The sequence below is a fragment of the Crinia signifera genome, chromosome 19 (assembly GCF_055691185.1).
Source record: "Crinia signifera chromosome 19, ASM5569118v1, whole genome shotgun sequence".
NCBI lineage: Eukaryota > Metazoa > Chordata > Amphibia > Anura > Myobatrachidae > Crinia > Crinia signifera.
The window spans coordinates 137,076,778-137,095,677 of record NC_139226.1 but is presented as its reverse complement, the minus strand read 5'-3'; the positions used below and the strand labels follow the sequence as shown (position 1 = coordinate 137,095,677).

The following is an 18,900-nucleotide window of genomic DNA, read 5'->3' as shown; positions in this document are numbered from 1 at the left end:
ACATTAGTCACAGGAAGAGGAGCAGCAGAACACGAGGACATGCACTGACACTAGAGGGAGGAAGGTACAGGTGGGAGACATTAGTCACAGGAAGAGGAGCAGCAGAACACGAGGACATGCACTGACACTAGAGGGAGGAAGGTACAGGTGGGAGACATTCTTCACAGGAAGAGGAGCAGCAGAACACGAGGACATGCACTGACACTAGAGGGAGGAAGGTACAGGTGGGAGACATTCCTCACAGGAAGAGGAGCAGCAGAACACGAGGACATGCACTGACACTAGAGGGAGGAAGGTACAGGTGGGAGACATTCCTCACAGGAAGAGGAGCAGCAGAACACGAGGACATGCACTGACACTAGGGGGAGGAAGGTACAGGTGGGAGACATTCTTCACAGGAAGAGGAGCAGCAGAACACGAGGACATGCACTGACACTAGAAGGAGGAAGGTACAGGTGGGAGACATTCCCTGGGCCTTATTTTGGTTCATTCTTTCTGACAAAATCCTTCTTAGATGGACAAAACCATGTGCACTGCAGGGGGGGCAGATGTAACATGTGCAGAGAGAATTAGATTTGGGTGAGTAATTTTGTTTCTGTGCAGGGAAAATACTGACTGCTTTATTTTTACACTGCAATATAGATCTCACTTTGAAGTAAAACCCCACCCAAATCTAATTCTCTCTGCACATGTTACATCTGCCCCACCTTCAGTGCACATGGTTTTGCCCATCTAAGAAGGATTTTGTCAGAAAGAATGAACCAAAATAAGGCCCAGGAAGAGGAGCAGCAGAACACGAGGACATGCACTGACACTAGGGGGAGGAAGGTACAGGTGGGAGACATTCTTCACAGGAAGAGGAGCAGCAGAACACGAGGACATGCACTGACACTAGGGGGAGGAAGGTACAGGTGGGAGACATTCTTCACAGGAAGAGGAGCAGCAGAACACGAGGACATGCACTGACATTAGACGGAGGAAGATTCAGGGAATATGTGAGGAAGAATTACTTCACTGAGAGAGTAGTAGATAAGTGGAATAGCCTCCCATCAGAGGTGGTAGAGGCTAATACAGTAGTACAATGTAAACATGCTTGGGATAAGCATATTGATATCCTTACAAACAAATAAGGATCAAATATGGTTTGAGGTAACATGTTTAATAAAGGGTCAGACTAGATGGGCCAAGTGGTTCTTATCTGCCGTCACATTCTATGTTTCTATGTTACCCACTACCCCATTGTGCTGTAACGACTCCCTCATCCTGATGTGCCTACTCCCCCATTGTGATGTGCCCACTCCCCCGTTGTGATGTGTCCCCCCCCCGTTGTGATGTGTCCACTCCCCCATTGTGATGTGTCCACTCCCCCATTGTGATGTGTCAACTCCCCCATTGTGATGTGTCCACTCACCCATTGTGATGTGCCCACTCCCCCATTGTGATGTGCCCACTCCCCCATTGTGATGTGCCCACTCCCCCATTGTGATGTGCCCACTCCCCCATTGTGGTGTGCCGCAATTGTGCTGTACTCACTCCCCCATTGTGATGTGCCCACTCCCCCATTGTACTGTACCCAATTACCCATTGTGATGTGCCCACTCCCCCATTGTGATGTGCCCACTCCCCCACTGTGTGCCAGTGCAGTATGGGTATGACCAGTGATATGCACTCCCCCACTGTGTGCCAGTGCTGTATGGGTGTGGGCAGTCATGCATGTTCATGGCCAGTGCCCTGTGGGTGTGTCCAGTTTGATGTGGGTGTGATCAGTGATATGTGGGTGTGCCTAGTTCTGTGTGGGTGTTATCAGTGATATTCGGATGTGGCCAGTGCACTGAGGGTCTGTACAGTTTGGTGTGGGTGTGATCAGTGATATATGGGCGTGGCTATTGCTCTGCGGGTGTGTCCAGTTTTGTGTGGTTGTGACCAGTGATAGGTGGGTGTGCCTAGTTATGTGTGGTTGTAATAAGTGATAGGCGGGTGTGGCCAGTGCCCTGCGGGTGTGTCCAGTTCTGTGTGGGTGTGATCCGAGATATATACGGGTGTGGCCAGTGGTATGCGGGTGTGTCTAATTCTCTGTAAGTGTGATCAATGATATGCGGGTGTGGTCAGTGTCCTGTGGGTGTGTCCAGTTCTGTGTGGGTGTGAATAGTGATGGGTGGGTGTGCTTAGTTATGTGTGGGTGTGATCAGTGATATGCGGGTGTGACCAGTGATAGGTGGGTGTGCCCAGTTATGTGTGATCAGTGATATGTGGGTGTGGTCAGTGCCCTATGGGTGTGGGCAATTATGTGTGGGTGTGGACAGTGCCATGTAAAAATAGTAAAATTGGGATGATTTTGTGAATAAATATGTTAATGCCTATAACATGGCTACAAGCTGCTCATCACCATGCTGTTATACTGATGGGCCTATTCATATATAGAAGCCTGGGGCTGTATTCCCAGCGCCCTATCACCGTGTCCTGACCCGATGCTTGCACAACCATGTGACAGCACAATGCCTGTATGTACACGTAACACTCAGACTGTACAGGACTGCTGATCATTACCACGTGATACCGACCTTCAGTGCACATACAGTCATCAAAGCACTTGTTATTGAGGCCTCGGTTGTGGGGCTTGCAGAGGTGTTCTCGTAAGTCACAGCAGGAACCTGGAAGTGCAGAACAGAATGACTGCAATATGTGCATCGCTCAGTAACACGCACACGACCCAGCCCGGGACACCTCCTCATTCCCCACAGCCCAGCCCAGGACGCCTCCTCATTCCCCACAGCCCAGCCCAGGACGCCTCCTCATTCCCCACAGCCCAGCCCAGGATGCCTCCTCATTCCCCACAGCCCAGCCCAGCATGCCTCCTCATTCCCCACAGCCCAGCCCAGGACGCCTCCTCATTCCCCACAGCCCAGCCCAGGATGCCTCCTCATTCCCCACAGCCCAGCCCAGCATGCCTCCTCATTCCCCACAGCCCAGCGCTGGACGCCTCCTCATTCCCCACAGCCCAGCGCTGGACGCCTCCTCATTCCCCACAGCCCAGCCTGGGACGCCTCCTCATTCCCCACAGCCCAGCCCAGCATGCCTCCTCATTCCCCACAGCCCAGCCCGGGACGCCTCCTCATTCCCCACAGCCCAGCCCAGGACGCCTCCTCATTCCCCGCAGCTTAGCCCTGGACACCTCCCCATTCCCCACAGCCCAGCCCTGGACACCTCCCCATTCCCCACAGCCCAGCCCTGGACACCTCCTCATTCCCCACAGCCCAGCGCTGGATGCCTCCTCATTCCCCACAGCCCAGCCCGGGATGCCTCCTCATTCCCCACATCCCAGCCCGGGATGCCTCCTCATTCCCCACATCCCAGCCCGGGATGCCTCCTCATTCCCCACATCCCAGCCCGGGACACCTCTTCATTCCCCACAGCCCAGCCCGGGACGCCTCCTCATTCCCCACAGCTCAGCCCTGGACACCTACTTATTCCCCACAGCCCAGCCCTGGACACCTCCTCATTCCCCGCAGCCCAGCCCTGGACACCTCCTCATTCCCCGCAGCCCAGCCCTGGACACCTCCTCATTCCCCACAGCCCAGCGCTGGACACCTCATTCCCCACAGCCCAGCGCTGGACACCTCCTCATTCCCCACAGACCAGAGCTGGACACCTCCTCATTCCCCACAGCCCAGCCCGGGACGCCTCCTCAATCCCCACAGCCCAGCCTGGGAGGCCTCCTCATTCCCCACAGCCCAGCCCGGGACGCCTCCTCATTCCCCACAGCCCAGCCCGGGACGCCTCCTCATTCCCCACAGCCCAGCCCAGGACGCCTCCTCATTCCCCACAGCCCAGCCCAGGACGCCTCTTCATTCCCCACGGCCCAGCCCTGGACGCCTCCTCATTCCCCACAGCCCAGCCCTGGGACGCCTCCTCATTCCCCACAGCCCAGCGACGCCTCCTCATTCCCCTCAACCCAGCCTGGGACGCCTCCTCATTGCCCACAGCCCAGCCCGGGATGCCTCCTCATTCCCCACAGCCCAGCCAGGGACGCCTACTCATTCCCCACAGCCCTGGCTTTTTTTTTCTTAAGCTAATGGTTTTGTGCATGGGAGTGGGGTAGTGCTGCAGCTGCACCTCTGCCAATTTGACAATGATTAATGGTGCTGAGCATCAGGAGTCAAGGCACACTGACTGCACAAGTGTGCAATGCATTACTGGGAGTTGAGTAAGTCCCATAAAACTTTGTACAAGTGGTCAGAGGCTGAGTGGCTTGTGCTGAGCTCTGCTTGGTGGAGCTCATCATATGCTTATCAGGAAGGATAGCAGCAGCAGCAGCGGCCTCGTCATGGGAGGGTTTTTAATCAGAGGCAGTGCTGAGTCTGTCAGGGCTCCTACAGAGTAAGGTACAGAGGGACAAACACAGGCTTTTCATGTGGTATTTTATTTATATACATATATAGGAGGGGCCCCCCTTTCTAAAGTGCCCCGGGCCCCCCAAAGGCTTAATCTGGCTCTGCTTATACCAATCAGCTACTATATTACTATGTACGATTTCTTAGCATCCCGGATTGCTCCTTTTCTCCCTGAATTAGCCGGCCATCGTCACAGCTTTGAACAGGATTCCATTGGGTCCAATTATGGATGACTGCACATATACTCCAGTGAACGTAGAAGAATATTCTATTGGTCATATAAACTTTATGTAACATGTTACACAGCTCTCTTACCTGGAAGACAGTCCAGGTGATGGTCACACGGTTCCTCAGACAATGAGGTAGCATTCATCCTTTCTCGTAGTTTGCCTGTCAGACATTACAGCCATCATGTAATGTGAATTATAACACCCCTCCCCTCCAACATCACTACGTCTAACAGTAGCAGGTCATAGTGGCAGGACTGTCCGTCACCCCTCCCCTCCAACATCACTACGTCTAACACTAGCAGGTCATATTGACAGGACTGTCAGTCACCCCTCCCCTCCAACACCACTACATAACACTAACACTAACCCTTCTCTCTGGGCTACCTCTCACCCGCCTCGCACCTCTCCAAACCATTCTTAACGCTGCTGCTAGGCTCATCTTCCTCTCCCGCCGCTCTACCTCCGCCTCCCCCCTCTGTCTATCTCTTCACTGGCTCCCCATTCCTTTTCGAGTTCTCTTTAAACTCCTCACCACCACCTACAAGGCTCTCTCCTCCTCCACCGCTCCTTACCTCTCTTCACTGATCTCTATCCACACTCCCTTCTGTCCTCTTCGCTCCATCGCTGACCGCCGCCTGACCTCTCACCTAATCACCTCCTCCCACTCCCGTGTCCAAGACTTCTCTCGCGCTGCCCCCCTGCACTGGAACAACCTCCCGCCACCCATCAGGCTTTCTGATTCCCTTACCTCCTTCAAGCGCTCCCTCAAAACCCACTTTTTTCGACTAGCCTATCCCTCCTCCTAACCTCTTTTGATCCTCCTATCCTGCCTCCGTTCCCCTCCGTTCCTACTTATCCTGTTGTTTTTCATTCGTCCACCCACCTATTTTTAGTATGTTAACTCTTATGAGCAGGGCCCTCCTTCCTCACGTACTCACACTACCTCTTTACCTCACCTGTCCTCCTGTCCTGTTCTTCCCTTCCTCTACTTCATCTTCAGTCTCCTCGACAATTTCCACACCTACTTCTGAACTGATGCTGATTTTAGTTCTACCAGCTATACCCCTATTTATACTGTATTTTTCAACACACCCTGTACGTTACCTTGTCATTTGTTTTTTGTTTGCTATGTACGGCGCTGCGGACACTTTGCGGTGCCTTATAAATAAACGTACTACTACTACTACTAACAGCACCAGTCTAACAGTAGCAGGTCATATTGACAGGACTGTCAGTCACCCCTCCCCTCCAACACCACTACATAACACTATCAGCACCAGTCTAACAGTAGCAGGTCACAGTGACCGGACTGTCAGCCACCCCTCCAGCACCACTACATAACAGTAACAGCACCAGTCTAACAGTAGCAGGTCATAGTGACCGGACTGTGAGTCTCATCGCTATGTGTGTAGACCTCATAACAGCGCAGGTCATAGTGTGTTGTTATCAATGTCTTATGGGAGGGGGGGGGCATGACTTTCGATGTTTACAGTTATAGCAGGCAGCAGAACAGAGACTGATAGAATTACAGTTGTTTTTCCGGTAAATAAATGCTGACCACTGTGGTCTGTGTGTGACACAATCCCTGAGTGCCGCTTCCTGGGGTATACGGTGCAGGGACAGCATACTTCCACATGAGGACTAATGTGGTTACATGTGCGTTCAGGGCAGAAGGACATGGTTCCCAGTGGCAGTTAGTGCCTGGGCAATAGGCTTGCAGGGGGGGGGGGGGGTGTTGCAGGGATTACGTTCGGGGTTCACTGGAAGTACCCTTATTGTCAGAACTGCCAATCTGTTATCCTGGAATGCTGAGAATCAGACTGTAACCGGTGTATGTGATTCCTTGTTACATTATATGGATCACTTACACGGGGACTCAGAAAAAGACTTTGATGTTTATTTTGAACTGCAGGACACAGCATACCCGCAGCATAGAGGTCACAGCACAGTACACATCAGAGAGCTCCAGTGGTTCCTACCATAGCCTGCACACCCCGGCCTATCGCTTGGGCAGCTAATCCCCCATCAAGAACATTTGCACTCTGCTCTGGAAACCCTTATATCAGGAGATGACAGGTGCTGCGGATTACACACCTGGTCTGCATCCTCCACATTACTCTCATGTCGGGGGTGCGGTCTCTGGCCCACTAGGAATGTACTATATATGACAAGTGTAGAATGACTCCTTCCATCTTTGTGCCACGTTATTACCTTTCTTTGGTGAGGGCCACGTGTCCGGCTTCATGTCTTCATAATCTGTCCAGTCAAACAGGGTCATGTCCAGTGTCGGCATCACATCAGCGCCTTTCCTTCCATGAGGCTGCGGAACACAATGGGCAGGATGTAATAGGGGCCATAGTTCAGGCAAAGTCAGAATGCGCTTGTGATTTCTGGTGGATTTTTAGTAACGTAAATGAGCGGTTTTATAGTAATGGGGGTGTGCTGATTTGTGTGATAAAAAAACGTATGGGGTCCCCCACCGAGCATAATTAGCGCTGGGCTCATTAAGCTGGTCCTAGTTCCCCATGTATTATAGAGCCCCTGCCTCGCGTGAGCCCCATGTATTACAGAACCCCCGCCTTGCGTGAGCCCCATGTATTACAGAACCCCTGCCTCGCGTGAGCCCCATGTATTACAGAACCCCTGCCTCGCGTGAGCACCATGTATTACAGAACCCCCGCCTTGCGTGAGCCCCATGTATTACAGAACCCCCGCCTCGCGTGAGCCCCATGTATTACAGAACCCCCGCCTCGCGTGAGCCCCATGTATTACAGAACCCCCGCCTCGCGTGAGCCCCATGTATTACAGAACCCCCGCCTCGCGTGAGCCCCATGTATTACAGAACCCCCGCCTCGCGTGAGCCCCATGTATTACAGAACCCCCGCCTCGCGTGAGCCCCATGTATTACAGAACCCCCGCCTCGCGTGAGCACCATGTATTACAGAACCCCCGCCTCGCGTGAGCCCCATGTATTACAGAACCCTTGCCTCGCGTGAGCCCCATGTATTACAGAACCCTTGCCTCGCGTGAGCCCCATGTATTACAGAACCCCCGCCTCGCGTGAGCCCCATGTATTACAGAACCCCCGCCTCGCGTGAGCCCCATGTATTACAGAACCCCCGCCTCGCGTGAGCCCCATGTATTACAGAACCCCCGCCTCGCGTGAGCCCCATGTATTACAGAACCCCCACCTCACGTGAGCCCCATGTATTACAGAACCCCCGCCTCGCGTGAGCCCCATGTATTACAGAACCCTCGCTTCACGTGAGCCCCATGTATTACAGAACCCCCGCCTCGCGTGAGCCCCATGTATTACAGAACCCCCGCCTCGCGTGAGCCCCATGTATTACAGAACCCCCGCCTCGCGTGAGCCCCATGTATTACAGAACCCCCGCCTCGCGTGAGCCCCATGTATTACAGAACCCCCACCTCGCGTGAGCCCCATGTATTACAGAACCCCCGCCTCGCGTGAGCCCCATGTATTACAGAACCCCCGCCTCGCGTGAGCCCCATGTATTACAGAACCCCCGCCTCGCGTGAGCCCCATGTATTACAGAACCCCTGCCTCGCGTGAGCCCCATGTATTACAGAACCCTCGCTTCACGTGAGCCCCATGTATTACAGAACCCCCGCCTCGCGTGAGCCCCATGTATTACAGAACCCCCGCCTCGCGTGAGCCCCATGTATTACAGAACCCCCGCCTCGCGTGAGCCCCATGTATTACAGAACCCCCGCCTCGCGTGAGCCCCATGTATTACAGAAACCCTGCCTCATGTGAGCCCCATGTATTACAGAACCCCCGCCTCGCGTGAGCCCCATGTATTACAGAACCCCCGCCTCGCGTGAGCCCCATGTATTACAGAACCCCCGCCTCGCGTGAGCCCCATGTATTACAGAACCCCCGCCTCGCGTGAGCCCCATGTATTACAGAACCCCCGCCTCGCGTGAGCCCCATGTATTACAGAACCCCCGCCTCGCGTGAGCCCCATGTATTACAGAACCCCCGCCTCGCGTGAGCCCCATGTATTACAGAACCCCTGCCTCGCGTGAGCCCCATGTATTACAGAACCCTCGCTTCACGTGAGCCCCATGTATTACAGAACCCCCGCCTCGCGTGAGCCCCATGTATTACAGAACCCCCGCCTCGCGTGAGCCCCATGTATTACAGAACCCCCGCCTCGCGTGAGCCCCATGTATTACAGAACCCCCGCCTCGCGTGAGCCCCATGTATTACAGAACCCTCGCTTCACGTGAGCCCCATGTATTACAGAACCCCCGCCTCGCGTGAGCCCCATGTATTACAGAACCCCCGCCTCGCGTGAGCCCCATGTATTACAGAACCCCCACCTCGCGTGAGCCCCATGTATTATAGAGCCCCCGCCTCGCGTGAGCACCATGTATTACAGAACCCCCGCCTCGCGTGAGCCCCATGTATTACAGAACCCCCACCTCGCGTGAGCCCCATGTATTATAGAGCCCCCGCCTCGCGTGAGCACCATGTATTACAGAACCCCCATGTATTACAGAACCCCTGCCTCGCATGAGCCCCATGTACTACAGAACCCCTGCCTCGCGTGAGCCCCATGTATTACAGAACCCTTGCCTCGCGTGAGCCCCATGTATTACAGAACCCCCGCCTTGCGTGAGCCCCATGTATTACAGAACCCCCGCCTCGCGTGAGCCCCATGTATTACAGAACCCCTGCCTCGCGTGAGCCCCATGTATTACAGAACCCTCGCTTCACGTGAGCCCCATGTATTACAGAACCCCCGCCTCGCGTGAGCCCCATGTATTACAGAACCCCCGCCTCGCGTGAGCCCCATGTATTACAGAACCCCCGCCTCGCGTGAGCCCCATGTATTACAGAACCCCCGCCTCGCGTGAGCCCCATGTATTACAGAACCCCCGCCTCGCGTGAGCCCCATGTATTACAGAACCCCTGCCTCGCGTGAGCCCCATGTATTACAGAACCCTCGCTTCACGTGAGCCCCATGTATTACAGAACCCCCGCCTCGCGTGAGCCCCATGTATTACAGAACCCCCGCCTCGCGTGAGCCCCATGTATTACAGAACCCCCACCTCGCGTGAGCCCCATGTATTACAGAACCCCCACCTCGCGTGAGCCCCATGTATTACAGAACCCCCACCTCGCGTGAGCCCCATGTATTACAGAACCCCCGCCTCGCGTGAGCCCCATGTACTACAGAACCCCCGCCTCGCGTGAGCCCCATGTATTACAGAACCCCCGCCTCGCGTGAGCCCCATGTATTACAGAACCCCTGCCTCGCGTGAGCCCCATGTATTACAGAACCCTCGCTTCGCGTGAGCCCCATGTATTACAGAACCCCCGCCTCGCGTGAGCCCCATGTATTACAGAACCCCCGCCTCGCGTGAGCCCCATGTATTACAGAACCCCCACCTCGCGTGAGCCCCATGTATTACAGAACCCCCACCTCGCGTGAGCCCCATGTATTACAGAACCCCCGCCTCGCGTGAGCCCCATGTACTACAGAACCCCCGCCTCGCGTGAGCCCCATGTATTACAGAACCCCCGCCTCGCGTGAGCCCCATGTATTACAGAACCCCCGCCTCGCGTGAGCCCCATGTATTACAGAACCCCCGCCTCGCGTGAGCCCCATGTATTACAGAACCCCCGCCTCGCGTGAACCCCATGTATTACAGAACCCCTGCCTCACGTGAGCCCCATGTATTACAGAACCACCGCCTCACGTGAGCCCCATGTATTACAGAACCACCGCCTCACGTGAGCCTCATGTATTACAGAACCCCCGCCTCACGTGAGCCCCATGTATTACAGAACCCCCACCTCGCGTGAGCCCCATGTATTACAGAACCCCCACCTCACGTGAGCCCCATGTATTACAGAACCCCCGCCTCGCGTGAGCCCCATGTATTACAGAACCCCCACCTCGCGTGAGCCCCATGTATTACAGAACCACCGCCTCACGTGAGCCCCATGTATTACAGAACCCCCGCCTCGCGTGAGCCCCATGTATTACAGAACCCCCGCCTCGCGTGAGCCCCATGTATTACAGAACCCCCGCCTCGCGTGAGCCCCATGTATTACAGAACCCCCGCCTCGCGTGAGCCCCATGTATTACAGAACCCCCGCCTCGCGTGAGCCCCATGTATTACAGAACCCCTGCCTCGCGTGAGCCCCATGTATTACAGAACCCTCGCTTCACGTGAGCCCCATGTATTACAGAACCCCCGCCTCGCGTGAGCCCCATGTATTACAGAACCCCCGCCTCGCGTGAGCCCCATGTATTACAGAACCCCCACCTCGCGTGAGCCCCATGTATTACAGAACCCCCACCTCGCGTGAGCCCCATGTATTACAGAACCCCCACCTCGCGTGAGCCCCATGTATTACAGAACCCCCGCCTCGCGTGAGCCCCATGTACTACAGAACCCCCGCCTCGCGTGAGCCCCATGTATTACAGAACCCCCGCCTCGCGTGAGCCCCATGTATTACAGAACCCCTGCCTCGCGTGAGCCCCATGTATTACAGAACCCTCGCTTCACGTGAGCCCCATGTATTACAGAACCCCCGCCTCGCGTGAGCCCCATGTATTACAGAACCCCCGCCTCGCGTGAGCCCCATGTATTACAGAACCCCCACCTCGCGTGAGCCCCATGTATTACAGAACCCCCACCTCGCGTGAGCCCCATGTATTACAGAACCCCCGCCTCGCGTGAGCCCCATGTACTACAGAACCCCCGCCTCGCGTGAGCCCCATGTATTACAGAACCCCCGCCTCGCGTGAGCCCCATGTATTACAGAACCCCCGCCTCGCGTGAGCCCCATGTATTACAGAACCCCCGCCTCGCGTGAGCCCCATGTATTACAGAACCCCCGCCTCGCGTGAACCCCATGTATTACAGAACCCCTGCCTCACGTGAGCCCCATGTATTACAGAACCACCGCCTCACGTGAGCCCCATGTATTACAGAACCACCGCCTCACGTGAGCCTCATGTATTACAGAACCCCCGCCTCACGTGAGCCCCATGTATTACAGAACCCCCGCCTCACGTGAATCCCATGTATTACAGAACCCCTGCCTCGCGTGAGCCCCATGTATTACAGAACCCCTGCCTCGCGTGAGCCCCATGTATTACAGAACCCCCGCCTCAGGTGAGCCCCATGTATTACAGAACCCCCGCCTCAGGTGAGCCCCATGTATCACAGAACCCCTGCCTCAGGTGAGCCCCATGTCTTACAGAACCCCCACCTCAGGTGAGCCCCATGTATTACAGAACCCCCGCCTCAGGTGAGCCCCATGTATCACAGAACCCCTGCCTCAGGTGAGCCCCATGTCTTACAGAACCCCCACCTCAGGTGAGCCCCATGTATTACAGAACCCCCGCCTCAGGTGAGCCCCATGTCTTACAGAACCCCTGCCTCAGGTGAGCCCCATGTCTTACAGAACCCCCACCTCAGGTGAGCCCCATGTATTACAGAACCCCCGCCTCAGGTGAGCCCCATGTATCACAGAACCCCTGCCTCAGGTGAGCCCCATGTCTTACAGAACCCCCACCTCAGGTGAGCCCCATGTATTACAGAACCCCCGCCTCAGGTGAGCCCCATGTATCACAGAACCCCTGCCTCAGGTGAGCCCCATGTCTTACAGAACCCCCACCTCAGGTGAGCCCCATGTATTACAGAACCCCCGCCTCAGGTGAGCCCCATGTCTTACAGAACCCCTGCCTCAGGTGAGCCCCATGTCTTACAGAACCCCCACCTCAGGTGAGCCCCATGTATTACAGAACCCCCGCCTCAGGTGAGCCCCATGTATCACAGAACCCCTGCCTCAGGTGAGCCCCATGTCTTACAGAACCCCCACCTCAGGTGAGCCCCATGTATTACAGAACCCCCGCCTCAGGTGAGCCCCATGTCTTACAGAACCCCTGCTTCGCGTGATTCCCACGTATTACAGGAGAATTGTGAAATTGCTGCAGAAGTTATCCAAATAAATGTTAATGTTGTAGAACAGTCCTGCATGATATAATAATTGTGTAAGTAATCTGTCAGTTCTCCCCCAGACCTGTGTTGTCTGATGCTATAAAGGAAATAAGAACCAATAGTATTTCCCCTGTAATGTGTTCCCATTACACCAGCCCTGCTCTGGGAGAACACAAGTACCCGTCAGCAGCACTCATACCCCCATTGTTCCACTACTTCATAATAAGTGACCCTATAGACCATGGGTCCTCAAACTGCGGCCCTCCAGATGTTGTGAAACTACAAATCCCAGCATGCCTTGCCACAGATTTAACATTCCCTTAGAGAAAAACTGTGGCAAGGCATGCTGGGATATGTAGTTTCACAACATCTGGAGGGCCGCAGTTTGAGGACCCATGCTATAGACTGTAAGCTTACAGCAGGGCCCTCCTGCCTCCACGTCTGTTTGTTGTTACCCAGTTTGTTTTATCATTGTCGACAATTGTAATGCGCAACGGAATCTGCTGCGCTATATAAGACACTGTAACGGAATCTGCTGCGCTATATAAGACACTGCAGCGGAATCTGCTGCGCTATATAAGACACTGTAACGGAATCTGCTGCGCTATATAAGACGCTGTAACGGAATCTGCTGCGCTATATAAGACGCTGTAACGGAACCTGCTGCGCTATATAAGACACTGTAACGGAACCTGCTGCGCTATATAAGACACTGTAACGGAACCTGCTGCGCTATATAAGACACTGTAATGGAACCTGCTGCGCTATATAAGACACTGTAAAGGAACCTGCTGCGCTATATAAGACACTGAAACGGAATCTGCGGAGCTATATAAGACTCTGTAATGGAATCTGCTGCGCTATACATGACACTGTAACGGAATCTGCTGCGCTATATAAGACGCTGTAACGGAATCTGCTGCGCTATATAAGACACTGTAACGGAATCTGCTGCGCTATAAAAGACACTGTAACGGAACCTGCTGCACTATATAAGACACTGTAACGGAATCTTCTGCGCTATATAAGACACTGTAACGGAACCTGCTGCGCTGATTAAGACACTGTAACGGAACCTGCTGCACTATATAAGACGCTGTAACGGAACCTGCTGCTATATAAAACACTGTAACGGAATCTGCTGCGCTATATAAGACACTGTAACAGAACCTGCTGCGCTATATAAGACACTGTAACGGAATCTGCTGCGCTATATAAGACACTGTAACGAAATCTGCTGCGCTATATAAGACACTGTAACGGAACCTGCTGCGCTGTATAAGACACTGTAACGGAACCTGCTGCACTATATAAGACACTGTAACACTGTAACGGAACCTGCTGCGTTATATAAGACGCTGTAACGGAATCTGCTGCACTATATAAGACACTGTAACGGAATCTGCTGCGCTATATAAGACACTGTAACGGAATCTGCTGCGCTATATAAGACACTGTAACGGAATCTGCTGCGCTGTATAAGACACTGTAACGTAATCTGCTGCGCTGTATAAGACACTGTAACGGAATCTGCTGCGCTATATAAGACACTGTAACGGAATCTGCTGCGCTATATAAGACACTGTAATGGAATCTGCTGCGCTGTATAAGACACTGTAACAGAACCTGCTGCGCTATATAAGACGCTGTAACGGAATCTGCTCCGCTATATAAGACACTGTAACGGAACCTGCTGCGCTATATAAGACGCTGTAACGGAATCTGCTGCGCTATATAAGACACTGTAACGGAATCTGCTGCTATATAAGACGCTGTAACGGAACCTGCTGCTATATAAAACACTGTAACGGAATCTGCTGTGCTATATAAGACGCTGTAGCGGAATCTGCTGCACTATATAAGACACTGTAACGGAACCTGCTGCACTATATAAGACACTGCAACAGAACCTGCTGCACTATATAAGACACTGTAACGGAATCTGCTGCACTATAAAAGACACTGTAACGGAACCTGCTGCGTTATATAAGACGCTGTAACGGAATCTGCTGCACTATATAAGACACTGTAACGGAATTTGCTGCGCTATATAAGACACTGTAACGGAATCTGCTGCGCTATATAAGACACTGTAACGGAACCTGCTGCGCTATATAAGACGCTGTAACGGAATCTGCTGCGCTATATAAGACGCTGTAACGGAACCTGCTGCGCTATATAAGACGCTGTAACGGAACCTGCTGCGCTATATAAGACGCTGTAACGGAATCTGCTGCGCTATATAAGACACTGTAACGGAATCTGCTGCGCTGTATAAGACACTGTAACGTAATCTGCTGCGCTGTATAAGACACTGTAACGGAATCTGCTGCGCTATATAAGACACTGTAACGGAATCTGCTGCGCTGTATAAGACACTGTAACGGAATCTGCTGCGCTGTATAAGACACTGTAACGGAACCTGCTGCGCTATATAAGACGCTGTAACGGAATCTGCTGCGCTATATAAGACACTGTAACGGAATCTGCTCCGCTATATAAGACACTGTAACGGAACCTGCTGCGCTATATAAGACGCTGTAACGGAATCTGCTGCGCTATATAAGACGCTGTAACGGAATCTGCTGCTATATAAGACGCTGTAACGGAACCTGCTGCTATATAAAACACTGTAACGGAATCTGCTGCGCTATATAAGACGCTGTAGCGGAACCTGCTGCACTATATAAGACACTGTAACGGAACCTGCTGCACTATATAAGACACTGCAACGGAACCTGCTGCACTATATAAGACACTGCAACGGAACCTGCTGCGCTATATAAGACGCTGTAACGGAATCTGCTGCACTATAAAAGACACTGTAACGGAACCTGCTGTGTTATATAAGACGCTGTAACGGAATCTGCTGCACTATATAAGACACTGTAACGGAATTTGCTGCGCTATATAAGACACTGTAACGGAATCTGCTGCGCTATATAAGACACTGTAACGGAACCTGCTGCGCTATATAAGACGCTGTAACGGAATCTGCTGCGCTATATAAGACGCTGTAACGGAACCTGCTGCGCTATATAAGACGCTGTAACGGAACCTGCTGCGCTATATAAGACGCTGTAACGGAACCTGCTGCGCTATATAAGACACTGTAACGGAATCTGCTGCGCTATATAAGACACTGTAACGGAACCTGCTGCGCTATATAAGACGCTGTAACGGAACCTGCTGCGCTATATAAGACGCTGTAACGGAACCTGCTGCACTATATAAGACACTGTAACGGAATCTGCTGCTCTATATAAGACGCTGTAACGGAATCTGCTGCGCTATATAATACACTGTAACGGAATCTGCTGCGCTGTATAAGACGCTGTAACGGAATCTGCTGCGCTATATAAGACACTGTAACGGAACCTGCTGCGCTATATAAGACGCTGTAACGGAACCTGCTGCGCTATATAAGACACTGTAATGGAATCTGCTGCGCTGCATAAGACACTGTAACAGAACCTGCTGCGCTATATAAGACGCTGTAACGGAATCTGCTCCGCTATATAAGACACTGTAACGGAACCTGCTGCGCTATATAAGACGCTGTAACGGAATCTGCTGCGCTATATAAGACACTGTAACGGAATCTGCTGCTATATAAGACGCTGTAACGGAACCTGCTGCTATATAAAACACTGTAACGGAATCTGCTGTGCTATATAAGACGCTGTAGCGGAATCTGCTGCACTATATAAGACACTGTAACGGAACCTGCTGCACTATATAAGACACTGCAACAGAACCTGCTGCACTATATAAGACACTGTAACGGAATCTGCTGCACTATAAAAGACACTGTAACGGAACCTGCTGCGTTATATAAGACGCTGTAACGGAATCTGCTGCACTATATAAGACACTGTAACGGAATTTGCTGCGCTATATAAAAAAACACTGTAACGGAATCTGCTGCGCTATATAAGACACTGTAACGGAACCTGCTGCGCTATATAAGACGCTGTAACGGAATCTGCTGCGCTATATAAGACGCTGTAACGGAACCTGCTGCGCTATATAAGACGCTGTAACGGAACCTGCTGCGCTATATAAGACGCTGTAACGGAATCTGCTGCGCTATATAAGACACTGTAACGGAATCTGCTGCGCTGTATAAGACACTGTAACGTAATCTGCTGCGCTGTATAAGACACTGTAACGGAATCTGCTGCGCTATATAAGACACTGTAACGGAATCTGCTGCGCTGTATAAGACACTGTAACGGAATCTGCTGCGCTGTATAAGACACTGTAACGGAACCTGCTGCGCTATATAAGACGCTGTAACGGAATCTGCTGCGCTATATAAGACACTGTAACGGAATCTGCTCCGCTATATAAGACACTGTAACGGAACCTGCTGCGCTATATAAGACGCTGTAACGGAATCTGCTGCGCTATATAAGACACTGTAACGGAATCTGCTGCTATATAAGACGCTGTAACGGAACCTGCTGCTATATAAAACACTGTAACGGAATCTGCTGCGCTATATAAGACGCTGTAGCGGAACCTGCTGCACTATATAAGACACTGTAACGGAACCTGCTGCACTATATAAGACACTGCAACGGAACCTGCTGCACTATATAAGACACTGCAACGGAACCTGCTGCGCTATATAAGACGCTGTAACGGAATCTGCTGCACTATAAAAGACACTGTAACGGAACCTGCTGTGTTATATAAGACGCTGTAACGGAATCTGCTGCACTATATAAGACACTGTAACGGAATTTGCTGCGCTATATAAGACACTGTAACGGAATCTGCTGCGCTATATAAGACACTGTAACGGAACCTGCTGCGCTATATAAGACGCTGTAACGGAATCTGCTGCGCTATATAAGACGCTGTAACGGAACCTGCTGCGCTATATAAGACGCTGTAACGGAACCTGCTGCGCTATATAAGACGCTGTAACGGAACCTGCTGCGCTATATAAGACACTGTAACGGAATCTGCTGCGCTATATAAGACACTGTAACGGAACCTGCTGCGCTATATAAGACGCTGTAACGGAACCTGCTGCGCTATATAAGACGCTGTAACGGAACCTGCTGCACTATATAAGACACTGTAACGGAATCTGCTGCTCTATATAAGACACTGTAAGTAAATAAATACATCTGTGTACTGCATATGAGAGGCTGCCGCAGCCCAGGCGGATGAGTCTGGGGCAGCATACTGTGTGTTCGGCCGCTGGCTCCTCTGTAAGAACAAAGGGATTTATTGTCAGCCCCACGCTGTAACCGCCAGGAGAGAAGCCTATCAATATGAATCTCTCTGTTCTCGCCAGCTCATCATCCCTCCTGCAGGAGCCCTAACGGGCCCATGACAGACAGAGGAACACAGAGTGCACAGCTAGATCTCATGGAAGTCAGTCTCAGATCATACATAGAGGGAATGGTCCTGAGCACGATATGACATATTTACCTTTACACGGCGCTGTTGGGCCACCGCCGCGGTCGGGCGCTCGTTAGTTGGCATTGGCTTGGCCGTGCTCAGTGGAGACCCGGTGGAAGATACGCTCGGGGCCAACTCCACGTGAGGGAGCTGGGTAGAGTCCTGGAAGCTTAAATCTTTCAGAAGGCCGCTGGGCTCAGCTTCAAAGCCTCTGCCTGTGAATACAGAGGTGGAGATTACAGAGCAGCACACGTCACCTCCATATTACCATCCCGTGTAACACGCCTGCACTGCAGCAGCTCAGCATCTGTACATGGTAACACGGAAGTCACCTGCGACTCAGAGGCACCGTCACACAGCTATCCACCTTCAGCATTAATGTAGGGACACATGTGCCCCTGCAACCTATCCTATAGAACAGGGGTGGCCAAACCGGTCCTCGAGATCTACCAACGGTCCATGTTTTCCAGATCACCTAGCTGCTGCACAGCTGTAGTCAATACTAACGGTCACAATTTCAAACCTGCTGCATCATTCCTACTATACAGCCACAGGTTGCCTGGAAAACATGAACTGTGGGTAGATCTTGAGGACAGGTTTGGCCACCCCTGCTATAGAACAAAAGGCTAACGCTGCTCCTCACCCCTATGGTGGGGGGGATTCAAGTGTCTTGTACTCCGGCAGCCGCTAGATGACACTCAAAGTTCACCGGGGCAAATGATGTAAAACTAGATAACATAGTAACATAGGGGCGCATTTATCATTGGAATGCGATGCCGGGGCGGTGACATCGCCCGACATCGCATTGCGGTACCCTGCAATACCGCCGGGATGTATCATCTGGCAGGCGCAGGGCTCCGAAGAAGCCAGTCCCT

At 52.6% G+C, this 18,900-nt stretch overlaps 1 protein-coding gene across 8 annotated transcripts in view; it reads right to left on the bottom strand.

Annotated features, from left to right (window-relative positions):
- Positions 1–18,900, bottom strand: part of DRAXIN (dorsal inhibitory axon guidance protein) — a 68,322-nt gene that overhangs the window by 5,591 nt on the left and 43,831 nt on the right. For 7 of the 8 annotated variants that reach the window (XM_083163451.1, XM_083163454.1, XM_083163448.1 and 4 more), the window contains 4 exons: positions 18,056–18,240; positions 6,833–6,941; positions 4,707–4,781; positions 2,562–2,651 (listed from right to left, as the gene is read on the bottom strand). In XM_083163451.1, coding sequence (XP_083019577.1) covers positions 2,562–2,651; positions 4,707–4,781; positions 6,833–6,941; positions 18,056–18,240 — 459 coding nt within the window. The remainder of the gene's footprint in view (positions 1–2,561; positions 2,652–4,706; positions 4,782–6,832; positions 6,942–18,055; positions 18,241–18,900) is intronic. The other variant, XM_083163452.1, reaches the window with a different exon arrangement.